Source organism: Rhineura floridana, chromosome 2 (genome assembly GCF_030035675.1).
Source record: "Rhineura floridana isolate rRhiFlo1 chromosome 2, rRhiFlo1.hap2, whole genome shotgun sequence".
Taxonomy (NCBI): domain Eukaryota; kingdom Metazoa; phylum Chordata; class Lepidosauria; order Squamata; family Rhineuridae; genus Rhineura; species Rhineura floridana.
Genome location: NC_084481.1, coordinates 83,478,854 through 83,501,054, shown reverse-complemented (window position 1 = coordinate 83,501,054; position 22,201 = coordinate 83,478,854). Strand labels below are relative to the sequence as shown.

The 22,201-nt window shown below is 42.8% G+C and overlaps 1 protein-coding gene across 9 annotated transcripts in view; it reads left to right on the top strand.

Annotated features, from left to right (window-relative positions):
* GLI2 (GLI family zinc finger 2) overlaps nt 1–22,201 on the top strand; it is a 350,757-nt gene that overhangs the window by 305,436 nt on the left and 23,120 nt on the right. For all 9 annotated transcript variants that reach the window (XM_061609156.1, XM_061609157.1, XM_061609158.1 and 6 more), the window contains 4 exons: nt 7,709–7,910; nt 9,145–9,352; nt 10,660–10,773; nt 17,321–17,452. In XM_061609156.1, coding sequence (XP_061465140.1) covers nt 7,709–7,910; nt 9,145–9,352; nt 10,660–10,773; nt 17,321–17,452 — 656 coding nt within the window. The remainder of the gene's footprint in view (nt 1–7,708; nt 7,911–9,144; nt 9,353–10,659; nt 10,774–17,320; nt 17,453–22,201) is intronic.

Here is a 22,201-nt window from a genome sequence, read left to right as displayed (position 1 = left end):
TTGTCTCCCAGCAAGGATCTTTAGTACCTTGAACTGCAAAGCGAAAGGGGCCCTCTGTGCTGTAAGAAGTAAGGCTTGTAGGACATCACCTGGTGCCCACACAAATGCTTGGCATTTGCTGCAGTGTAAACAAGGCATGAGGTGATGCCATCGTAAAGAAAATGCTAATAAGGAAACAGCCCAGTGAAACTGATTACAGCTGGTTGCTGCTCATAGTTAAAGGGATTGCCCTATGCCAAACACAACTCCTTTTGATGATATATTTTTGCCACTTTTGGATTTGAGTGGATGTCATTAAGATATGTTTTTGGTTCTGCATCCAATGAATAGATTTTTCCTTCATTTTTAGATGCAGGTGCAGTGGAGGATATAATAAGTTCAATGGTTATTCAAAATTCCTTCTCCAATCCAGGCCCCAGGAAGGGGTAGCTGACTTATGCTTTTAGCATCTTACTTTGAAATATCCAATGGTTCTTTTCCTCACTGTGTAAGGTAAAGAGTCTTAAGAACAGGGCCACAGTCATACATTAGAGATGGGAAGGGAAGGGAAGAGTGGGGGGGGGAGAAGAGGCATAAGTCAACCTGAATCAGCAAAAACCAAAATCTAAGTTGTCTACATTGTTTAAACCTACTTAATTTGTTAAAATTTTATATCATTAATTAAATGACAAAATTAAGTGCAATACACTGCCAGTTTGGAACGAGGTTGCTTTCCTTCTTTTATGAGAGAAAGGAAAATAAAAGCAAAATATTCATAGACTAATGAATTCTTAGCATGGATTCAAATGGGGAAGTGACATAGGGAAACTATGATAAAGTTATACCTTGCAGATGTGTGTCAAGGTGATGGTGACTTCAGAGTTTTTATTGCTGAACAGGAAATCCAGGTTCTCTGTGTTTCCTGTTCCTCTGCAACAAAGTCACATTGCAAACACCCCCCATGCGTTCCTCACCACTAACCTCCCCCACATCTCCATCTCTCAGGAAAGGGGAATGCAAAGGCTACATTCCTGCCGAGATGCTGTTCCAGAGGAACAGGAAGCATGGGGAAGCATGCGCTTCCTGCTTTGTGCCTAGTAGGAATGGAGGGAGAAATTCAGTTCAGTTTGCATTTAAAGGCGAACCTGCCCGATTTGCACTTTCTGAAGCAATACGAGAACAGAAACACGGCCATCCTCCCAAATTCACACTTCTCCGCATTTGGCAGTGCAGTTCTCCAACCAAACAGCGTTTACAAACACGCATATATGAGGGGGAAATGCACAGAAGAAGGAATATATTAGTGCAGTTAATACACAAAATGCATTATATTAGGAGAAATTGCTTGTAAAATGTGTACATTAGTCAAAACTGCATTAAAATGTGTTTATTCGGAGAAATTTGTACCAAAATGCTGTTGGATTTTCATGAGGATTTTTTTAAAAAATGCAAAATGCTTCAAAAATGTAGAGAACAAGACTGCAAAAATGAGAAACTGAGAGAGCCAAAATTGACAGATATTTCCATCCATAGTGCCTACCAACAGAACTTTTAAAACCACATTTCATGCAGAATGACCGGAGGAGAAATCCCAAGCCTTTGAGCACACTGTCTTTCCTCAGCTCTCGCCAAGACAAGTAGCCTTGCATTCTTCATTGACTCCTCTGCTGTTTAGCCATTGCAAGACAAACCTGAGAATATCTTGTTTAAAAAAGGACAAAAAAGCTTCATTCAGACTGTGTGTGCAAATGAAGATTCTCTCAAAAGGCGGTGGCATTAAACTGGATTTCCAGAGGATGGGGAGCAGGAGCACTGAGTAGAAGCCTAAGAAAACTAGCAGATATTCCCCAAAAGCAAAATTATCCAAACATTTTTAATTTGCATCATTTTCATTTCATTTCAGCTTCTTTTGGGGGGGGTGTACAGCTGGTATAGTACAGTGGGGAGGAGATCCTGGTTGGGAGTCCAGAGTCTGTGAGTTCAAATCCCCGTTCGTGTCTCCTGGGTGTCAAGGGCCAGCTAAAGATCACCCCACATTGAGTGGCTCAGGGGTTACATGCCCTGCCACCTGTGCAGCCATGGGCAAGCTGCATAGTCCTAAGGAGCCCAGTTGGCCCCCAGCTGGCAGTTGCGGACAAGGAAGGGACTGGCTTGTGCAGCTGTGGCAAGCTGAGCAGGCCCTAGCCAGCTGGGGAGGATTGGCTCAGAGGGAGGCAATGGTAAACCCCCTCTGAATACTGCTTACCATGAAAACCCTATTCATAGGGTCGCCATAAGTCGGGATCGACTTGAAGGCAGTCCATTTCATTTTCAGAATATACTTTTAAAGTGTATACAAACTTTATGCTTTTAAAGTATATGCAAAGATTATGTCATTTTAATCACTGTGAGGCTTTAATCACTTTTTAAGCCTTTCCCAGTTGTTGTTAATGTGTCACTCTGGAAGAGAAAGTGATAAACATTTGTAATGCAAATTAGCATTTTGGCCAATATGGCTTTTACTTTTGCATTAGAAAGTTGATTGATACAAGAACGCCATGTGTGAAAAAACACCCTTAGCTTCTCATAGATGTGCACAACTTTTATGTAAAGGAAAACAAAGCAAACTTCCTATTCCCTTCCTTTCTTCCCACAAATAAGCTTGCACTTGGAGGACAAAGTAATTAATCTGTAGAATAATCTGAGGTCAGCCTTGCAACTGCAGCACACACTTGAACCCATCATAACGGAAAGACCCTAGTGGAAACTTAAACCCACAGCTATACCTGATACATTAAAAAAAAAAAAAGTAAGAAAGAAACCCCCATTCCTGCAGCTTGCAGTATCTGGAGGATCTAAATTAGAGCAGACAGTAATAAAATGCATATTACTTGATTTGCACTGGAAGAGTCCCAGGCCGACCTGCAGAATCTGACAGCTTCCAGCAGAGTTTTACACCAGGAAAAAAATTACTTATGTGTGCAGCAAAGGAGCGTGTTAGATGGTTGCACCAGGCTGCTGTTGGACATCAAGACTTCGTCAAATTAATGGGGACCAATGGCAGAGCTGACACTGCGGGCATAAATCACAGGAAGGAGTAGCGAGGAAGGAGTACAAGGCTTTTCTTTCTATTTAGTAATTTATCAAGGGAAGTGGCACATTAATAAACAGATCTCCCTTGAGGTGTGGGAGTAACAGAGACAAATATGACTGTCAAACCCAGCCTGCTTCTTCCTCTTAGCAAGATAGGCGAGTGGACACAGAGAAAACTCTGTGTGTATGCATGTGTGTGTGAAGTTCTAATCAAAACCAGGTCTCTGTGGTGCAAGACACTGCACAATTCCTCATTAGCCAAACCACTGTTACCCATGAGCACATTCACATGGAGGTTTTGAAAGTGGAGGGGTCAGATATACACTGGATGCTCTGCAACCTTGGTAGTATAAGCTTACTGAGATGTTTGTACTGCTGTGATCCACAAACCATGCCACAGATGGAAGTGGATTAGCTGCATGACATTCACAGCCTGCATGATCACAGTTGCAACGTCGGAATGGGAAATCACAGAGAAAAGGGGTGCCTAGTGTTTCAAAGGAGGATTCCCAGATCTCTGATTTAGCCCTTTCATGGTAGATTATAGGCAGCAGAACTCAGCCATGCTCCATGTTGCCTCTTGTCAGTGAGCCCCATGTAAATAGCATCCCCATTTATACTAGTTATAATCAAATGTTCTGATGCCCTGCGGGGCATTTTAGATAAATCATGATATATTACTGTTTTAAATCAGCTACATTGCATAATTGTCAGTTTGCCTTTTAAAAAATTTATAGTACATGTATGTATGCATTCTGTCCAAATGCTAAAAACATACAGAATGCAGAATGTTGTGTTGGAATCAAAATTCAGCATACAAATAATTGCTGTAGGCCTCTAGCCCTTGGGGCTGTAAAGGTAAGCTTGATAGTGCGAGGGCAATGTTAGGTGAACTCTCCACAGTCAATTGGAAGGACTTCTAGTGGTCAGGAGATCAGGTTTCAGAGCCCTACATAGTTCCCTGCCCCCAAGGTTAGAAAGAACTAGAATAAATTGTGTAAAATAAAGAAATGTTTTTAATTTGCAGTGCAACCCTATACATGTCTGCTCAAAAGTAAGTGCCATTGAGTTGATATAGGATTTGCAGCCTCATACATGCACAGAATTTGGCTTTCTTGGGGGCATACTTTTGATGGTTTTAGTGCAAAGCTCTTTATATGCAATCCATGTACTGACAGGGCAGCTAGTGATGCGGACAGAGGCTGGTAACTTGACAACCGGTGGCTACAAAGTTGTTCACTGCTAGAATACAATCCTCTCAGACAAAGTGTTTTGGACAAATGCATTTTTTTTATTTTTTAGTATCAGAGATAGACAATATGAAGGAAAAGTATAGTAGTCATCTATAGCAAGGAGCTGCAGTCATGTAAAGTGTTCATTCTTGTCTGTAAATTCAGCGCTCTTTTAAATGGTTTTACAGCTTTTCCATTGGCATCCTTACCAAGTCACGATTGTTGTTTTAGGTAACTGCCTATATCGGACAAACCCTGAAACGGACTAGTATCACATGGGTCTGATGACAGCTTTTGCCATGCTGGCTGGGGCTGATGGGAGTTGGAGTCCAAGCCATCTGGACCTGGGGCACCAGGTTGGGGAAAGCTGCATTACACTATTCACCAACTTCCAACACCTGCAGACAAACCTTAAACAAATTGGGAGATGGCTTTTTGATTTAATGGCTACCATTGCTGCTACAGTGAATACACACTTGAGCAATGGGTAACCTGTGAACCTGCTTTGTGGACTGATTTCTACATAACCCGCCCTTTTTAATTGTAGAGGTGATGAAAGAGTTTGATTGACAGCTCTGCCAAATGAATATCTCTATTTATTCTGCAAAAGTGTATCATCTTTCCCCTCTAATAACAAGTATTCTCTTCTTTATCCTTTCCCCACAACATGAATTTTCCCAAGCTTGAAGGGGATCCCGTTCTGGGGATCAAAATGTCGTCCAGCCTCTCTCCCTTGAAAAAAGCAGGCAAAACAGCTGACCCTTTTAGCTAGACTGAGTGTTTTCTTTAACATGGAAAGCAAACAACCCAGCTATTAATTAAATACCAAACCCTTATGTAGTCAAACTGAGGAGGACAGACCCAAAACGAAGGGTTTACACGACCTGCCTCCTATGACTTTGCTTATTCTCAAAACAGAAAAGTTCTTTGAAGTGTGCTAAATAGCCCCTTCGAGAACTGTGGATGTGCATATACCTGCCAGAAAGCAAAGGATCTTGCCTGAGGTACCAGCGGCCCATGACTGCTACCAGCCTTATGCTCTTTAAAGCTTGTGTTCATCCCTAACGAGCAGGCATTTGACCCTTGGAGTGAAGCTCTTTCCCTTCAGCACCTTGGTTGGTTGGTTCCTCTTTGGCATATGCCCTTGCCACTCAAATTGCCAGATTAGTCTCACTAAGGAGGAGGAAGAGGAAGAGAGGAAGGCATGCACTCCCTATCCCCTCCATGTGTAGGACTATCTTGTCCTGATTCAGTGTGACTGTTGACTGGGTCAGGAGACATGGTGCTGACTGTCCTGCCTTCTTTTCCCTCTGCCTCTTAACATAAGCTTCTTGTGACTTATCTTTGTTACATAGGAAGCTGGCTTACACTGAATGAGACCATTGGTCCACTGACTGGCGGCGGCTGTCCAGGATCTAAGACAGGAGATCCCCAGCCCTACCCAGAAATGCTGGGGATTGAACCTGGGACCTTCTGCATGCAAGATAGATGCTCTGCCAATAAGCTGTGGACCTTGTTGTGTTGATCATTGATACTGTTTAGAAATAGGGATGCTCTTTACTTTAGCAAGCTCTTAAAAGTTATGGGTAGGTGTGGATGTTCAGCCTGCTCTTCTTAATTCCCCGTTGACCTGCCTTTCCAAGGGTCCCATGGCAAGATCTAATGCCAATCAAGAAGCTGCACATGGTTAAATTATGGAATTCATTGCCAGAAAATGTGATAGCCACAACTGAAATGGCTTTAAAGTGGATTACTGTACACAAAATCATGCAGGGCAAGGCTATCAATGGCTACCAGTCAAGATGGCTATATGCTGCATCCAGAATCAGAAGAAGTGCACCTCTGAATACCAGTCCTTGGGGAACAACAGTGGGTGAGGGCTATTTCCTTAAAGATTTCTGCTGGTGAACTTTCCAAAGGTATCTGACTTGGCAGCATGGGCAACAGAATGCTACTCTAGGTAGGCATCCAGCACCCCTATTTAAAGGATGCCCACGCTAAATGTAATCATGCAAAGGCTTCTCTCTGGGAAAGAGCATCTATCTTGCACAAAGAACATCTTAAGTTCAATCCCTGGGATCTCCAGATAGGGCTGGGAGAGACCCCTGTCTGAAATCCCGGAGAGCTGCTGCCAGTCAGTGTCGACAACATTGAGCTAGATGACCTAATAGTCTGACTCAGTATAGGCAGCTTCCTGTGTTCCTTTCATTTTCACTTGAATGTAGTCATGCACCACGCAGAATCTCCACTTTTCAGCATTTCTTGGAGGGGATGGCAAAGTGAACGTCAGAGGTTTTGAGTGGTGAGCAAAAATAACTTGACATATGGAGCAGCCTCCACATTTATTTATTCATTTATCTATCTGTCCATCCAAGGTTTTTGTATGCCATCCTATAACTGAGTTGAACAGATCAACGGTACAAAATATTAAAGCAGTGTAAGAAGCAAATGGCAAAGATAAAATGGATTAGGTCTGGGGGGAAATAAAAAGGCATGGAGAAATAAAAATGGTGTTTTATAGGCACCAGAATTATATCAAGAATGCCACCACTGAGCAGGTTTTTCCGCAGTGGTCACCCACCTCATTCAGTGGGGATACCCAGAGAAGAGTTTCAGGATATCTTGTAGTCTGGGAAGATACATGTGGAGAGATGACCACATAGGCTGCAATTGAACTCAGTACAACTTGCTTTTGCGTCAGCATGTATAGAATTGCACTGTCCATTGTATGAATACTATTATTTAGTATTTATATAGGGTTTTCCCTAAATGCTCAGACTGCTTCATACACATTACAGCAGTAGCCTTTACAACAATTCTGTAAGGCAGACTGACATTATCCACATAATATAGATAGGGATCTGAAACTGAAAGATAAGTTGTTTGCTTAAGGCTGCCTAATAAGGTCATAACAGGTGAGATTTGAAACGAGAATTTCCTTATTGAGACCTCATTCTGTTCATTTTGTGCCTTGGAGGGACTGCCTTGGATATGCCCCGCATGACAGACTTCGTGAGCACCTCATCCATGCGCTGTTCTTTTCATTTCTTCATCCCAGGTCAAGAGAGACCTTATGAGGATTGCAAAAAGATAACAGAAAAATACTGAGACTATAATCCAAAACACACAAGGAAGCCTCATTGAATATATTAGGGCTTCCTTCTGAGTAAATATGTGTAGATATCTAGATATGCATTGGTGATATCCAGTTTTAGTCAAACTCAAAGGAGATCCGTTGGAATCAATGAACTTCATAACTTATCCATTGATTTCAGTGGGTCCACTCTGAGTATGACTTAGTTGGGTATCACTCTTAAATGTTTTTAATTTCCTTTATTGATGCTCAAATAACATAAAACATGCATTACTGCTTGTCTAGTTCTGTCTGGATCCATGGCATTTTCCTTTATGTTCTTTTCATACAGCGTCCAGATTCTCCAGTCCAAGACTGACTCCAAGATTAAGCCGAAAGCGAGCACTCTCTATATCCCCGTTGTCCGATGCCAGCATTGATCTTCAGACAATGATCCGGACCTCACCAAATTCGTTGGTGGCTTATATAAATAACTCCAGGAGTAGTTCTGCAGCAAGCGGCTCTTATGGGCACTTATCAGCAGGGGCAATAAGGTAAGGGAGAGGAAAGGCCCTCATCCTTAAATCCTCAAACCACTTCTTCTAGCACAGCCCCTCTGAAATCAGTTAAGCAACTCCAGAGACAGTGGGTTGGTAGCTTGAAGTCTTCATTCAGGAATCCCTTGTCAGCTGGATTATCCCTGCGGTCAAAGCCAATATTACAGCAAGGGAACCTCTAAAGGAAAAACTGTGTGCAAAACTGGTTCCATTACTGTGGCCTACCTGCCTTACAGACCTACAGAGATGAAGCTACTCCTTGGTTTCAAGCATACAGAAGGGTACATTTCACGCAGCATGTGTGCCTGTTGAAAGTGATTGTGCTTTGGCACAGCAAACATAATATTCTTTCTTCTCCACTTTAGAGTATCTGCCCACTATGGATAACCACTTAGCCCTGGAAACCAAATTGTGAAATATGACAACAGCAGAGGGATGCTAACAGGAGCATAGTATTTCCCCATGATTTCTCTTTTTAAATGTTTTTGTACCCAAATCCTAAACTGCTTTTTTTATATATAACTTTCCTGCACAGCAGGAATGTCTGGCCTCCGGGCAGCGGTGCCACTACCATGTACCGAGATGGTGAGGGGAAGGGGCGAGACAGCAGTAAGGTCAGGGCAGTTGAGGAGCAGCATTAGAGCCAACTGGGTCCCCCTGTCATTGCATCCAAACTGCCCTGACTTCACACTGCCTTGCCCTGTCCCTTCACTGTCCCAGCATGTGGCAGTTGCTGCTGCTGGAAGGCCAGGTCCACAGCACCACCCCTCTCTACTAGCCACTCCTGTTGCATAGGCAACACAGAAAAGCCAGGTCTGGCGAGACTGATTTTATCCATAAGGTAGAAGAAACCGCAAACAGAGGGGGGTGCTTGCTGTTCATGGACCTCTTGGGAAAATCAAAATGTGCAAGAGGGCAATGAAACAATCTAAAGTTCTTGTTTGTTTGGGTTGAGATTCATGTAGAGCTGCACCTTTTGAGGGGTTTTCTTTCAAGCTGTATAAAACTACCACCACAGACACACACATTTTGTTGTGTTCCCAGAAGGCAGACTCATGGCCCAGCATCTCTTGAACACACCTCTAAGAGGAGAAAGAAATGAAGTGATGTCGACCTTATTCCAGTCTCTTACTTATCAGGCTGTCTTGCCCTTAACTAGCCATTTGGAACACTGCAAATGTTCCCACTACATATTATTGTACTTTCTCTGTGTAACGTTCTTTCTCTCCAGTCCAGCGTTCACCTTCCCTCATCCAATCAACCCAGTGACATACCAACAGATTTTGAATCAGCAGAGAAGCTTGAGCTCAGCATTTGGACATACTCCTCCCTTCATCCAGCCATCGCCGACATTCCCTGCACGGCAGCATGTGGCTGTCATCTCCGTCAATTCCAGTCCCGCTCAGATCAGCAGCAATTGTATCTCTGATTCTAACCAGGTCGGATCCTGTTGCAAACTCTTTTATGAAGACCCACTGTGCCCATTAAAACTAATCTTTTCAGTTCCTCTGTCAGTTTCATTCTAAATATGCATTGTAAGGTTGCATGTTCACTTTAAACACACAGAAAGCCACAGCTGTGCAATCTCAGTCTTCTGCTCACTTTGATTAATCTCTTTACAACTCTCTGGTCTGTGATTGGACTGATCCCTCTTAAGCCTGTGCCTCCAGGATCATAAACCCCTCCCCCCATGCAGTGAGAGCTAATGACCCCCAGTGATACTCTGCGTGGTTAACTGAAGCTTGCCCTTTCATATAATTCAGATTACTCAGCACTGCACTACCATAAGATTAACATAATCTGCATACTTTCCCTGAGTACATGTGAGAGAGCATTCAGATGATGTGAGGTGGTTGTTGTAGTTATTTTATTATTCTACTTATGAGAACTGAGGGTTGTCTTTTTGAAATTTGGCATATTTGCACCCACTGCTCAATGAATCAGACGCTATGAGCTCAAAGTGCCTGCTTGAGTGTTATGAACTGGGTGGGGCAATCCACAGGGTTTAGTCTAATCAGCAGTTTGTGCATGATGAGGTTTCAATGTGCACATTTCACAAATGAAGGATATAAAAAATAAAGCCTAAAAATGATTGTGTGCATCTGTAGGGTTTTGTTTTGTTATTTAAACTGGGAAGCAACTTTGTTCCTTGGTAATAGTCCACAGGCTCCTTTTTGGGGCGCATTTACAACAACAGAAGGACAAACAAAGATGGAAACACCTGAATAGATAAATAATGGCTAGACCCATCTGAATTTTAATATTTAATATATTTATTAAATATGTTCCAACAAAGAAGATCTCAGTTTAAAACAATGAGGAGTGAATTTGCTTCTCAGGTTCAAGAAAGGAAAGAAAGAAGGTATCAACCTGTGTATCCCTTTCTGAATGCAGAACCGAAATGCTCCTCCCCATTCTGATACATGCACAAACTTCCTGTCCCGTAGTAATACCTTTTGTGAAAATGGCTTTTGTGAAGATGGGTTGTGGCAGTTGAGTTCACAAGCATATTCAGTTCACTGCATATTCAGTTCAGTTCACCATTTTGCAAAATGTACGTCCTTTCCAAAGGCTAGCAGAAAATCTACACCATTGCTGAATTAATTATTGCCCTGATCTAAACTATATTCCCTGCTAACGGGTTGCTGGGATTGCTATATTGTAAGTGACAGAAATGCTACATTTCCTTGAAAACATTAATATGATTTCCCCACTCACCATCACCACCCGATTTTTGTTTCCTCAGAGCAAACAGAGCAGTGAGTCTGCCGTTAGCAGCACTGTCAACCCCGTAATTAATAAACGCAGTAAAGTCAAGACTGAAATGGAGACTCTACCACCAGCTTCCCCACCCACTCAGGTAATTCTGGTGCAAGCTTGCTTTTAAGCACCCATGCTGATGACCCCAGAATTTTACCAACAACAACTAATTGGGACAAATTATTAAGACGCTTCAGGGAGTAACATGACAGAGTTTCTAATGCAAAGTTTTTGCTTTGTAAACATGGAAGCCACAGCTGTGACTTCACATCAGTGTCCATTTGGTTGTATTTCCTTAGCGATTTCTATCCAGTGATGGGAATGGTCCCTCTTTCAATTGTGTCCCCAAGAACATGGGATTTTTCCGTTCCTTGGGGAAGATTCAGTGGAATGGATTTTGTTTGTTCCAAGGCCAACATTTACATACTACTTTTGTGACATGGTCACATCTCTAAAGTCAGAATCAGTTCCCCATGCTTCATCAATAATGTCTGGTGTGCTTAGATCATGAATGTACTTTCCATGCCAGAACGACACTTCTGTCAAGGCTGCTGGCATGGGAAGTAGTAATACGGTAGAGGAATTAGTTGCTCACCGTAGGGAAATGGCAACCACACTGCAAAGACAGTAAAGTGTAAATTAGGCATAAGAGTTTTCCCCTAAGTCACTATCACTGGTGACCTGGATAGAGAATGTTTTGCTTATCTGTACAGGATGTGGGTTGGCTTGTTTGCTTGAGTCATCTGAAGTTATTTAGATGACTTACAGTGAAATCTTACACATATTTATGAAGGAAAATGTTTGTTTATGTTGCAGCCTCAATAGTTTCAGCTGCGCTTACACTCTGATAGGGGCAGACACCATCATTTTAATTGCACTGGTTAATCTGCCATGAGACTTGCGAACAGACGATTCTGCCATGTAATGGGAAGAGGGGGAGAAAATTAGAGTAGATTTGTTTAGGGGTCCCTTCCAACCCAGGAAAGAATGCCAGCAAGTGACCTAACCTGCAGCTCACAATTTGTAAAATATATATATATTTAAAATCCTAACAGGACAGCTATCTTGCACTTTGAAAGATGCCTGCATTTGGGAGTGGGTGGATTGTTGGACAAAACAGATGAGTGGGAATATTTCAAGGTAACAGATTGCATGCTGGGTAGGTTGGCTAGCGATAATTAGGAAAGGTATTGAAAATAAAACAGCCGATATCATAACGCCGTTGTATAAATCTATGGTGCGGCCACATTTGGAATACTGTGTACAGTTCTGGTCACCTCATCTCAAAAAGGATATTATAGAGTTGGAAAAGGTTCAGAAGAGGGCAACCAGAATGATCAAGGGGATGGAGCGACTCCCTTACGAGGAAAGGTTGCAGCATTTGGGGCTTTTTAGTTTAGAGAAAAGGCGGGTCAGAGGAGACATGATAGAAGTGTATAAAATTATGCATGGCATTGAGAAAGTGGATAGAGAAAAGTTCTTCTCCCTCTCTCATAATACTAGAACTCGTGGACATTCAAAGAAGCTGAATGTTGGAAGATTCGGGACAGACAAAAGGAAGTACTTCTTTACTCAGCGCATAGTTAAACTATGGAATTTGCTCCCACAAGATGCAGTAATGGCCACCAGCTTGGACGGCTTTAAAAGAAGATTAGACAAATTCATGGAGGACAGGGCTATCAATGGCTACTAGCCATGATGGCTGTGCTGTGCCACCCTAGTCAGAGGCAGCATGCTTCTGAAAACCAGTTGCCGGAAGCCTCAGGAGGGGAGAGTGTTCTTGCACTCGGGTCCTGCTTGCGGGCTTCCCCCAGGCACCTGGTTGGCCACTGTGAGAACAGGATGCTGGACTAGATGGGCCACTGGCCTGATCCAGCAGGCTCTTCTTATGTTCTTATGTTCTTATGTAGGTGCTGGTTTTTCATGAGAGATCGTATTGAGACATTCTGTGGATTCTTGGGTCATGGAATCCACCTGCTGGCTTAGGCAGAAATGCCGTATTTTAGCCAAGTGCCTTTAAAAATGATGTTTGCCACTTGTAGACTGCAAAGCAAGCAGTAATGGTGTCTCAGAGCAAACATAGATTACAAGGAGATACTGAAAGTAGTCTTTCCTATTCAGGAAGAAATTGCTCACAGCAGCATCCTTTACCTTGATGACACAACATTTGACACCCAGAAGAGCCCACCGGTTTCTGTGTTCTTGTCAGAGCTGTACACGTCCAAACTGCTTAATAGCTGGCAGTATCTATCTGACCATTCTTTATCATAACTGTAAACTATTGGGAGTGCTCTGGGCACTTCATTTTCATGAAATATGAGGTGATGCTATTGTCAAGCCAATAGAAGAGTTTATGACAAATTTCTCTTTCAGCTCCAGTTCAGAAGCAGGTTTTGGCATGATGCATGGGGACAGCAACATGTGCAATCATCAGGGGGCTGGTAAAATTGATGAAGATAGCATATCTGGGAAAGATAAACATGCTGTAGTCAGCACGATTAGGGCAAAGAGGCATCTCTCCAGAGCTTTGGGTGTAGGAACACCTCGGCACACAATGGTAGAAAGCAACACATGGCATGAAATAACCAACCTGCTTTACTCCCAGCTTAATCAGGTCACAGATTGTGATCTCTTACGCAGAGAGGCTGGAAAGAGGGATTTCCTGAGGCTAGGAATCTGTCAAGGAACGGGGCTATATTAATCTAAGTGTCCTTTAGTTAATTCCATATGCATCTCTAAATTGTGCCCTCCTAAAACCCCATTCCTAAGATTTGACATTTATTTCAAAGTAAGAGGTTCTTCTGTTGTTGTTAATTTATTTGATTACCTGACCTTCATCATAAGGTCCCAAGGTGGGTCACAGCAGTTAAAAAATATAATTTTAAAAACAGTTTATGTTTTTCAGCTGTACACTGACAATGTTTTTCATGTATTTCTAAACAAATGTAAAGTTTGACTACGACACACACTTGCAAACACACGTTTCACCCAGGTACATTTGTCAGGGATTCATGATTGACAAGGTTCCCAGTCGAGTATGCACTTGGCAATAAATTCAAGTTTGCCACTGTGTAATATGTGAAATGGTCTGAAGTCCCAATTGATTTCAGTGGAACTTACTTTCAAACAGAATCATAGCCTCTAGTGTGTTACAAAAAGCCAATGTGCAAGTGTGGCCCTATCCTGTCCCTTTGAAGCTGTCTTGCCTCTAGAAAAGAAAGCTGAGCATCAAAGGTAACAAAGCCCTGCCATGCCCCTTTTTTGGCTGGAGGCTGTGCTGTGTTGTGCCCTCTTGAATACAAGAGACACATTGCCTTATCTATCTCTTGATCCTGCTGAGCTTACAGTGTGTACACACTGCCCTTGATTACAGAGCTTGGAAAAGTTACTTTTTTGAACTACAACTCCCATCAGCCCCAGCCAGCATGGCCACTGGATTGGGCTGATGGGAGTTGTAGTTCAAAAAAGTAACTTTTCCAAGCTCTGCCCTTGATGATGAGAAGGCTACATGTTACACCAGAAACACAGTGGGACCAAGACACCAAGGATGGAAACTGTTATTTACATATATGATTTAGTCATAGCCAACACATACTGTGATGCCAGATCATTACTGTGGAGGTGCAAGGAGGGAGCCAGACTCATTCTTGTAGTACAAGCTAAGGGAGGAGAAAATGAATAGGACACATTAATTAATAGAATAAACCTCGCCTTGCTAAGAATCCAGCCTTCACTTTCCTCCCCCTTCAGCTTTCTTAACCCAGCCAAGGAGAGATGTTGTCGCAAGAGGGAATTTCTACCAGTTCCCAGCTTCCTTGATTTGGTCAGCATGGGTTTGGGGTGTGCACATTTCCTCTTGAGAAGAAGCAGCACTTCAGAAACAAAGCATGACCAAAGGATAGAAGTCCTGAACTAGTTCTTAGGGTATGACTACTTACGAACCTTTTGCCTCTTGACACAATGAGCCTGCTCATGATTAATCCACAGGGAATGGGAGAGCGAGAGAAAGAAATCTGGGCTGTGAGTGGGTTGAAGCAGACTTTTTGCAACAGAAACATGGGACTAGTGCAAATCTCTTCTGCTCCCTGTAGCAGGGGTAAGGAATGGGTGGCCATACAGATGCAGTTGGACTCCAACTCTTATCAGCCCTGATCAGATGACCAGTGGTAAGGAATGAGAGTCACGGGTTCCTCATCCTTGATCTGTAGCATCTTCCATTGAGCAGACAGCTAGAGAAAGTCAGAGAAATGTTTAGAGATTTCTAGACTTGGACAGTAACTAGGAAGGCAGGAACTTGCCTTCCCTGCTCTCTCACTTTGGCTTGTAGACATCACTGTTTCCCACACCCACCTATCTGTCACTGCACACCACCAGCTGCATCTTCTAATAGGGTATGAGGAAAGATACAAGATGGAAGATGATGTATGCCTTTGTTGTGCCTCCACTTCCTTATATGGAATCAGCCTGTGATGTTTCCCCAGCATTCTATAGCAGGTATAGGCTAATTAGGACCAATCTCTCTGCCTATAAACTTTTAAAAAATGTATATGAGAGTCACACTTGGCATCTGAAATCACCCCAGCTGCTTAAATAATAAAGCACAAGCCTTTATGGAGCACTTTGCCTCCCGCAAACTCCCATTTGACTATTAAATAGCAAAGCATTACACACGCAAATGATTCCCAGCAGATTGTGAGAGAGGAGAATGGTGTAAAAAGAATCAAGGATGCAGAGCAAATTTAGGGGGGAGCTGTTGCAGCAAAGGGTTTGAAACGGCAGAGGAGCTCTTGCTGGGGCTCTGGAAATTTCAGAGGGGCTCAAAATAAGAGATGTTGAACAAACATTAAATACAGGGCAGTATAAGCTATTGCTCCCTTTTGTCAATTTTTTGCAGGTACTCTGGTATGGGACTGGCCATGGTGGCTGGGCTGATGATAGGCTCACAGCTGGAGGTCCAACTAGAGCCACAAATGACCTGTGTAATAAGGAATGCAACCAGTGCAACCTGTTCTGGGCAGTGATAGTCAGGCCACAGTTATCCATGTTCTAACAACATCCCATCTGGATTGTTGCAATCCTTTATACATAGGGCTGTCTCTAAAAATGGTTTGGAAGTTTCATGTAGTGCAAAATGTAGCAGCTAGCCAGAGTTTTGAATGGTGCTGCTCACATGGGTAGTATCTCAGCAGTCTTAAAGGAAATTCATTGGCCATTCACTTCTGGGCCCAATTTAAAGTGCTGGTGCACACTTTTAAAGCTTGAAACACCTGGAATCTGAAACCTGGAATCCAAATACTTGAAGAAGAGCTTTTCCTATACCAATCTGTCCTCATGGTAAGGTAATCGGCTGATATCTTTTTCAAATTCCACCTCCATCGGAGGTGAGATTTGTTTCAACAAGGAAGAGGATGCCCCAGCTATGGAATGCCCTCTCCAAGGAGCCACATCAGGCACCCTCTTAGATTGATTTTGTTTATTTATATGCCACCTTTTCACATTGAGCTGTAGCCAAAGTAGCTTACATCAAATGTTCACTTTTCAAAATGCAAAATGTTGGGAGGGTGGGGGGAGAAATCAGTTTATAAAACACAGCAGGGACAAAATCAACAATTCAGTAAACAGAATAAATCCAGTGTTTCCAAAGAAATAATTTAGACTTCAGTACATAAGTACAAAGCAAAACTAAAGTTACCACCATGACAAATAAAGGTACAGATCTTCCTGTACTCCAAGAACCCTCAGCAGGATGGCTTAAATGCAGTCCAGAGGAGAAGGGGATCTTCCCACCAGGCTAGATAATTCACAGCTGCCTCCATCATCTCTCCTCCCAGAGGAGGCTGACAGCAGCAAAAGATTGCTGTTGGGGAGGGCAGTGCTGAGGAGTCTCCTTCCCAGCCTCCCCAAAGTTCCAGCTGTTGGTGCCGGTCTTACTGCATTTTGCTGGCCAGGCAAAATATTTTTTCAGTTACTTAGGTATTTTAAAACATTTTTACCATCTGAAACTTTTTTTAAAAACCTCTGACTTTTAACTGTGCTGGTTGTTTGCTCTGTGTTTATTGTTATTTTACGTGTTCGTATCTGTGCAAACTGTCGTGAAATCACTGACTGAAAAACAAATGTCTTGGAATCATTGATGAAAGGTGACGCATAACTTTTTAGATAAATAATTGAACAGATGAACAGACCAGTCATCCAGCCCAAGACTGCAGATGTGGCCTTATTCCAGATGATGGGAGCTTCTTATGGGATTGGCGCTCCTCATACGTGCACGTTTTTTGCTGCATCCACACAGTGTCATTGGGATCAGAATGTCAGCCTGTACCTTCCAGACATGGAAAATCTGATCAGTATTACCAGAGACCCGTTTGCAATATCTCGGTGACCAGTTTCCAAATTGAGCCCCCATCTGGAAGCACCCCAGATCTCTGAGCATGCATTCCATCACCTGTTCTGCACATGACACTCATCTCCTTATGTAGATGCCATTTCTGGGGAGCCCTTCTTTAACTCATTAGGAATGCTTCGTTGCTGTTGCCCTGCGAAGGCGCTTTCCTTTCTTCCACTAGTGCCTGCTGTGTAATCTGTGAGTGACTGAGGAGTTCAGACAAAGCCAGGTCATCTTACACGGAGCGCTTTGTATCTTCCAGGAGCATCTGACAGACTTGAAAGAGGAACTTGATAAGGACGAATGCAAACAGGAGCCTGAAGTTATTTATGAGACCAACTGTCACTGGGAAGGCTGTGCAAAGGAGTACGACACTCAAGAGCAGCTTGTGCACGTAAGTGGTGTCGGGAAAGATACACAAGTCATACATTTGGGGGCAAGGGGTGTCCTTATTTCATACCATGACACTATGCAGCCAGAATTCACGCGGTGAGCTACTGAAGGTAGCCAGTCAGGGCATACTGATGGAGAAATTTGTATATACAAACGATAAGCAAATGCATTCTTTTATAAAGCTGTAAAGGTTTATAATATTTTAATAAGTTCAGTAGCCAGCCAAAAATCCTTTTCTCTTCAGAGCTGTCTTTTTCTGACTACTAGTCAGCTTTGGTGCTTTGGCACAGCTTCAACTCTAAGAGATAAGATAACATAGAACATTGTGCTGAACATCTCGGTATCTCTAAGATGTAGGAAGAATTGCAGTAGCTAAAATGCTGAGCTCATTAGCTGGAGTACTTAGCTCATAGTGAAAATGTACTGGAATGTGAAGTTTTGAACATTGCCAAATTGACCAGAACATGATGCAGACAGTGTAATGCTCATGCAGTGTTTATGCAATACCTATGCCATGCTGATATAAACTGTCTATGCAGTAAATACTACAGTTCTGATGTGTAAACTCCTGATTCGTTAATCCAAAAGTCTTTGTCCTGGAGTGTATAAAAACCCCTGGCAAGCAGGGCCAAGACACAGTTCTCCGCTCAACCAGAGGGAGACTGACCAAGCATACACTTGTCAACCAATAAAGGCCTACCTTTTTGATGCAAGCCTGTGTCTTCAATTCCCTCAAGGACCCACAGTCCAACAAACTACAAAATTCCCCATCAATACCATACGTAAACCCTGCCAGATCAGGTCAGATTCCCAGAAGAATTAGCTGTCAGAAGGCTTTGATGGATTATTTTGTATTTTTCTCAGCATCTAATAGTTAAGAATGAGAAACCCTGGTAACCATAAACAACCTGCCTGGGTAATTATTTCACCTGGGATCACATCTTACACAAATATTGAGGTGTTCACGAACTTTATTGTAACCTGGAAACATGTGCCTTGCTTTGTGTGTCAAACCTAATTACCAATGTAGCGTTGAATACGCGGTGAGCCATGCTCACACAGGAAACGTATGGCTAGCTCCGCATTGAGATTCTGACCTGGTGCTTGCTATCATTGTGGCCCTCGTGCAGATATCCTGACCTGCCTAACATGACAGCTTATCCCAAGCTTAATTCTGATTGCACCTGTGAGTTGGGGCTAGCAGTGGCTTGTGAGGGGGGTGGATTCTACCATTGAGCAGGGGATTGATGGCCTTATAGGTCCCTTCCAACTCTACTATTCTATGATTCTATGATAAAGGCAGTGGCATCCGCCTGCATTCGGACAGGGATAAGGCAAGGCAAGATCGGAAGAGCTCCAGGGCAGTGGTGGCAGCCCCACAGGTGTGCACACATCTGCAGGGCCACCACTGCCACCAACCTGGAGCTAGCCCATCCTCATCACCCCTGCCTGCCCCAACCTCACAAGTGCAGAACCGCTACCAAGAGAATGCCACTATCTCCCTTTCCATCCCAGGTCACTGCTGGTTAGGGCATGTTCTTACTTCAGCACAGCTGGGCCCCTGATAGATCTTGTTGGCCACTAGCACTGCTTAGATAGACTCAGGGTTCATTTGACATAAATCAGATTGATTTAAATCATTATTTTCATCACTTAAATCATGATTTAAATCACTTTTCTGAAGGACTCAATTTTAATCATGATTTAAATCACTAGTGAGGAAGATTCTATTTAATCATTTTTAGTAGAAGTACATTATTGTTTAATATAACCTTAATACATATTCAGAGATGTAGGTTTCATTAGAAGCTAGGGACACACTAAGCAATTATTCTGAATTGTTTTCAGATTGATTTTCATCAAAACACGGGATGATAATTTGGTCATTTTAGAACTAAAGCAGAATGAACTTGTGAAGTCATTCAGGAGATGACCCAGCCCCAACTGCTCAATTAACCATGATACTTTTTGTCATGATGTGCCAGAATCAGCACCATCAAACAGGCTTTTAAATTGTACTAATAAGATTGTTTATTCTTCTGGTTAGCTTTCTTCTTCAACAAACAGCAGCATTAACAAGACATGCACATGGATTTTTGAATGGTTAACCATTTCAGGTTTTAGATAAATGTAAAGTTCTTTAAAAAATAAAATTTAGGCAATTTCAACCAAGTCAATATGAGAAACCTAAAATATTGGGTAGTACAGTTAACTCAGAAGAAGATTTCTTCACCTTTGTCTTCCTTGTTCATTGTCTGGAAAAGAAATACATGCTTTCCTGCTTTTTCAGTTCCCAACTTATTTCTCAATTTAGAATGAACTAGTGACTAGTCCAAAAGAAGAAGAAAATCTCTTTACACCTGCAGAAGAGGTTACTGTTGTTAAGAGGTGGATGACCACTTCAGTGGTCTCCTTGTTCAGATCTACTCCATCTCCCCAAATTCTCCATTCAGACCTTCTTAATCTTTGCACTTAGAGAGAGGCAAGTCTGAGAGAGAATGAGAGAGAGAGAGCACTTCATGTACATCACCTGCAGAATAGGGCTAATCATCTGCATAAACTACTGTTAACATATTCATAGAATATAATTAGAAGTTGTATAATTAGTATTCATGATGATATCTTTGACCTAGACTCTTTTTTTACTGATTGTCTTAAGAAAATTTTGAAATCTGATTTAAATTTTAAAAATCAAATTTTTAATTTTTTTAATCATTGACTGTTATCAACCCTGGATAGACTCAAGGTTTTTTTCTACCTCATAATTGCTTATGTTAGTTTCATGTTGTGAGCTGCTCATCTGAAGTGACCTCTATAGAGGATAAGACTAACTAACAATGGTTACTAGCCATGATGGCTATGCTCTGCCTCCACAGTCAGAGGCAATATGCTTCCAAATACCAGTTGCTGGCAACCACAAGAGGGGAGAGTGGTCTTGCACTCAAGTCCTGCTTGTGGGTTTCCCATAGATATCTGGCTGACTGCTATGAGAACAGGATGCTGGACTAGATGGGCCACTGGCCTGAGCCAGTAGGCTCTTCTTATGTTCTTACGTTGTGTTCAGTATAGTGAAGCTGACTTTCATTGTGTCACCACAGACCCACTTGGTGAGTTTTTTCCACAATAGACTACTGCACAGATGCAGCTATAGTTTGAGCAAGTTAAAGCAGCCACCACATGCGTGCATTGTGTGTGTCAATGCCAGAAGAAGCATGGAAGGAAGGGAATAAGCAAGCAAGCCCAGTGGGCTGCCACAGTTGTGACAAGGTGCTGGTCTTACTGCATTTTGCTAGCCAGAGTCAGCTGCAAGAGAAGGCTTTTACAGGACTAAAGAATTAGTAGGACATGGAGCTGGGCAAGGCTTCTTTATTTCAGACTTTCCAAATGTTAGTTCTTGCTACAGACCACAGGTGGTTACATATTCAATACAAAATCTGGCCAGGTGTGGCATTCATTTTTGTTAGTTATTTGTCCTTTGTGGCTTGCATAATGTGAGGTGTTTCCTTATCTGCTAGCAAGGACCTGCAGCAAGTGACCAGGAGGATGGGCCTGATTGTAATGCTAAGGTTGAGGGCACACATCGGATCTTGGAGATTTCTGAGCAGGCGGTGGCATGGAATTGGCTCTCTGAGATCACCCAAGATCCGGATGATTCTGGGCTATGGTGCTTGTTTCCCAGCTCCAACAGACTGTAGTTTCCTTTTGGGTTGCACATGGAGCAGTGCCCTGGCCCACAGGGCTTGTGGTTTAAGCCCCATGGCCCCTGGTGGATTTATGTCAGAAATCTTCTCTGTGGAAACATTTGTTTTTCTTTTTGCAACAAAGTGAGATGAAACTGCCATTTCTCCCACTCGCCTTTTAGCAAAGATTGAGAGTTTGTCAGCTTTGCAAACTGACAGTTATCATCAATTCCAATAATGGGTACAATTGTAGAGGGAATTGGGCAGGAGGATGCATATCCCAAATTCTGTGGTCTGCAGAACATGACTGGCTTTTTCTTTCCTTCAAGTCTCACAAAATAAGTCAGCTTAAAGCTATGGAATTTAGGGTGGATTTATTCCATGCACACCCACACACTACTTTAATTTAACCTCCCTACTTAACACTTCATTATGATTCAAATGAAACACATTGGAGGCGAGAATACTTTCTGTTTCAAAATGCAGAGCGCAAATGCTCTTCTGCTAACCTCCAACCATGATATAGGGTCTTTTTCATCAGTCATTTAGTAAGGGTACTTTCGAATGGCATACCAGGTGGGTGAATGCTTATCATCTCAGCACACCATCTCTGCACCTGCATGAGCAAAGCAGGTCATCTGAGGCGACGCTGACTTTACCATGTCCTCCATAGCTTCACACCCATCCATGTATCCATGCAGTAAGGAGGACACAGTAAGGTCAGCTTCATTCGCCCGTTCAGGTGTTCTCCTTCTCTGTTGATTTAAGACATGAGAGGAAAGACCAAGGGTGAGCATGATAGTTCTGCACCCGAGTCACAATCTCTGTAGCCCTCCACAAGTTGGAGGAGTAACGTCTGCAGTGGAGAGCCCTTTCTACCTGTGTAAGCTCCCCACACTATTTAGACTAGGTATGGAGAACCTCAGCCCCAAGGGTCAAATGCAGCCCTCCAAGCGTCTTTATCCAGACCTCAGAATTTTCCCCAGGCCACACACCCTATCCCAGACCACACCCCTCCCTGGCCTTGCTTTGCACCTCAAGTGCTTTTTGCCTGGCTAGAATGTGTCCTC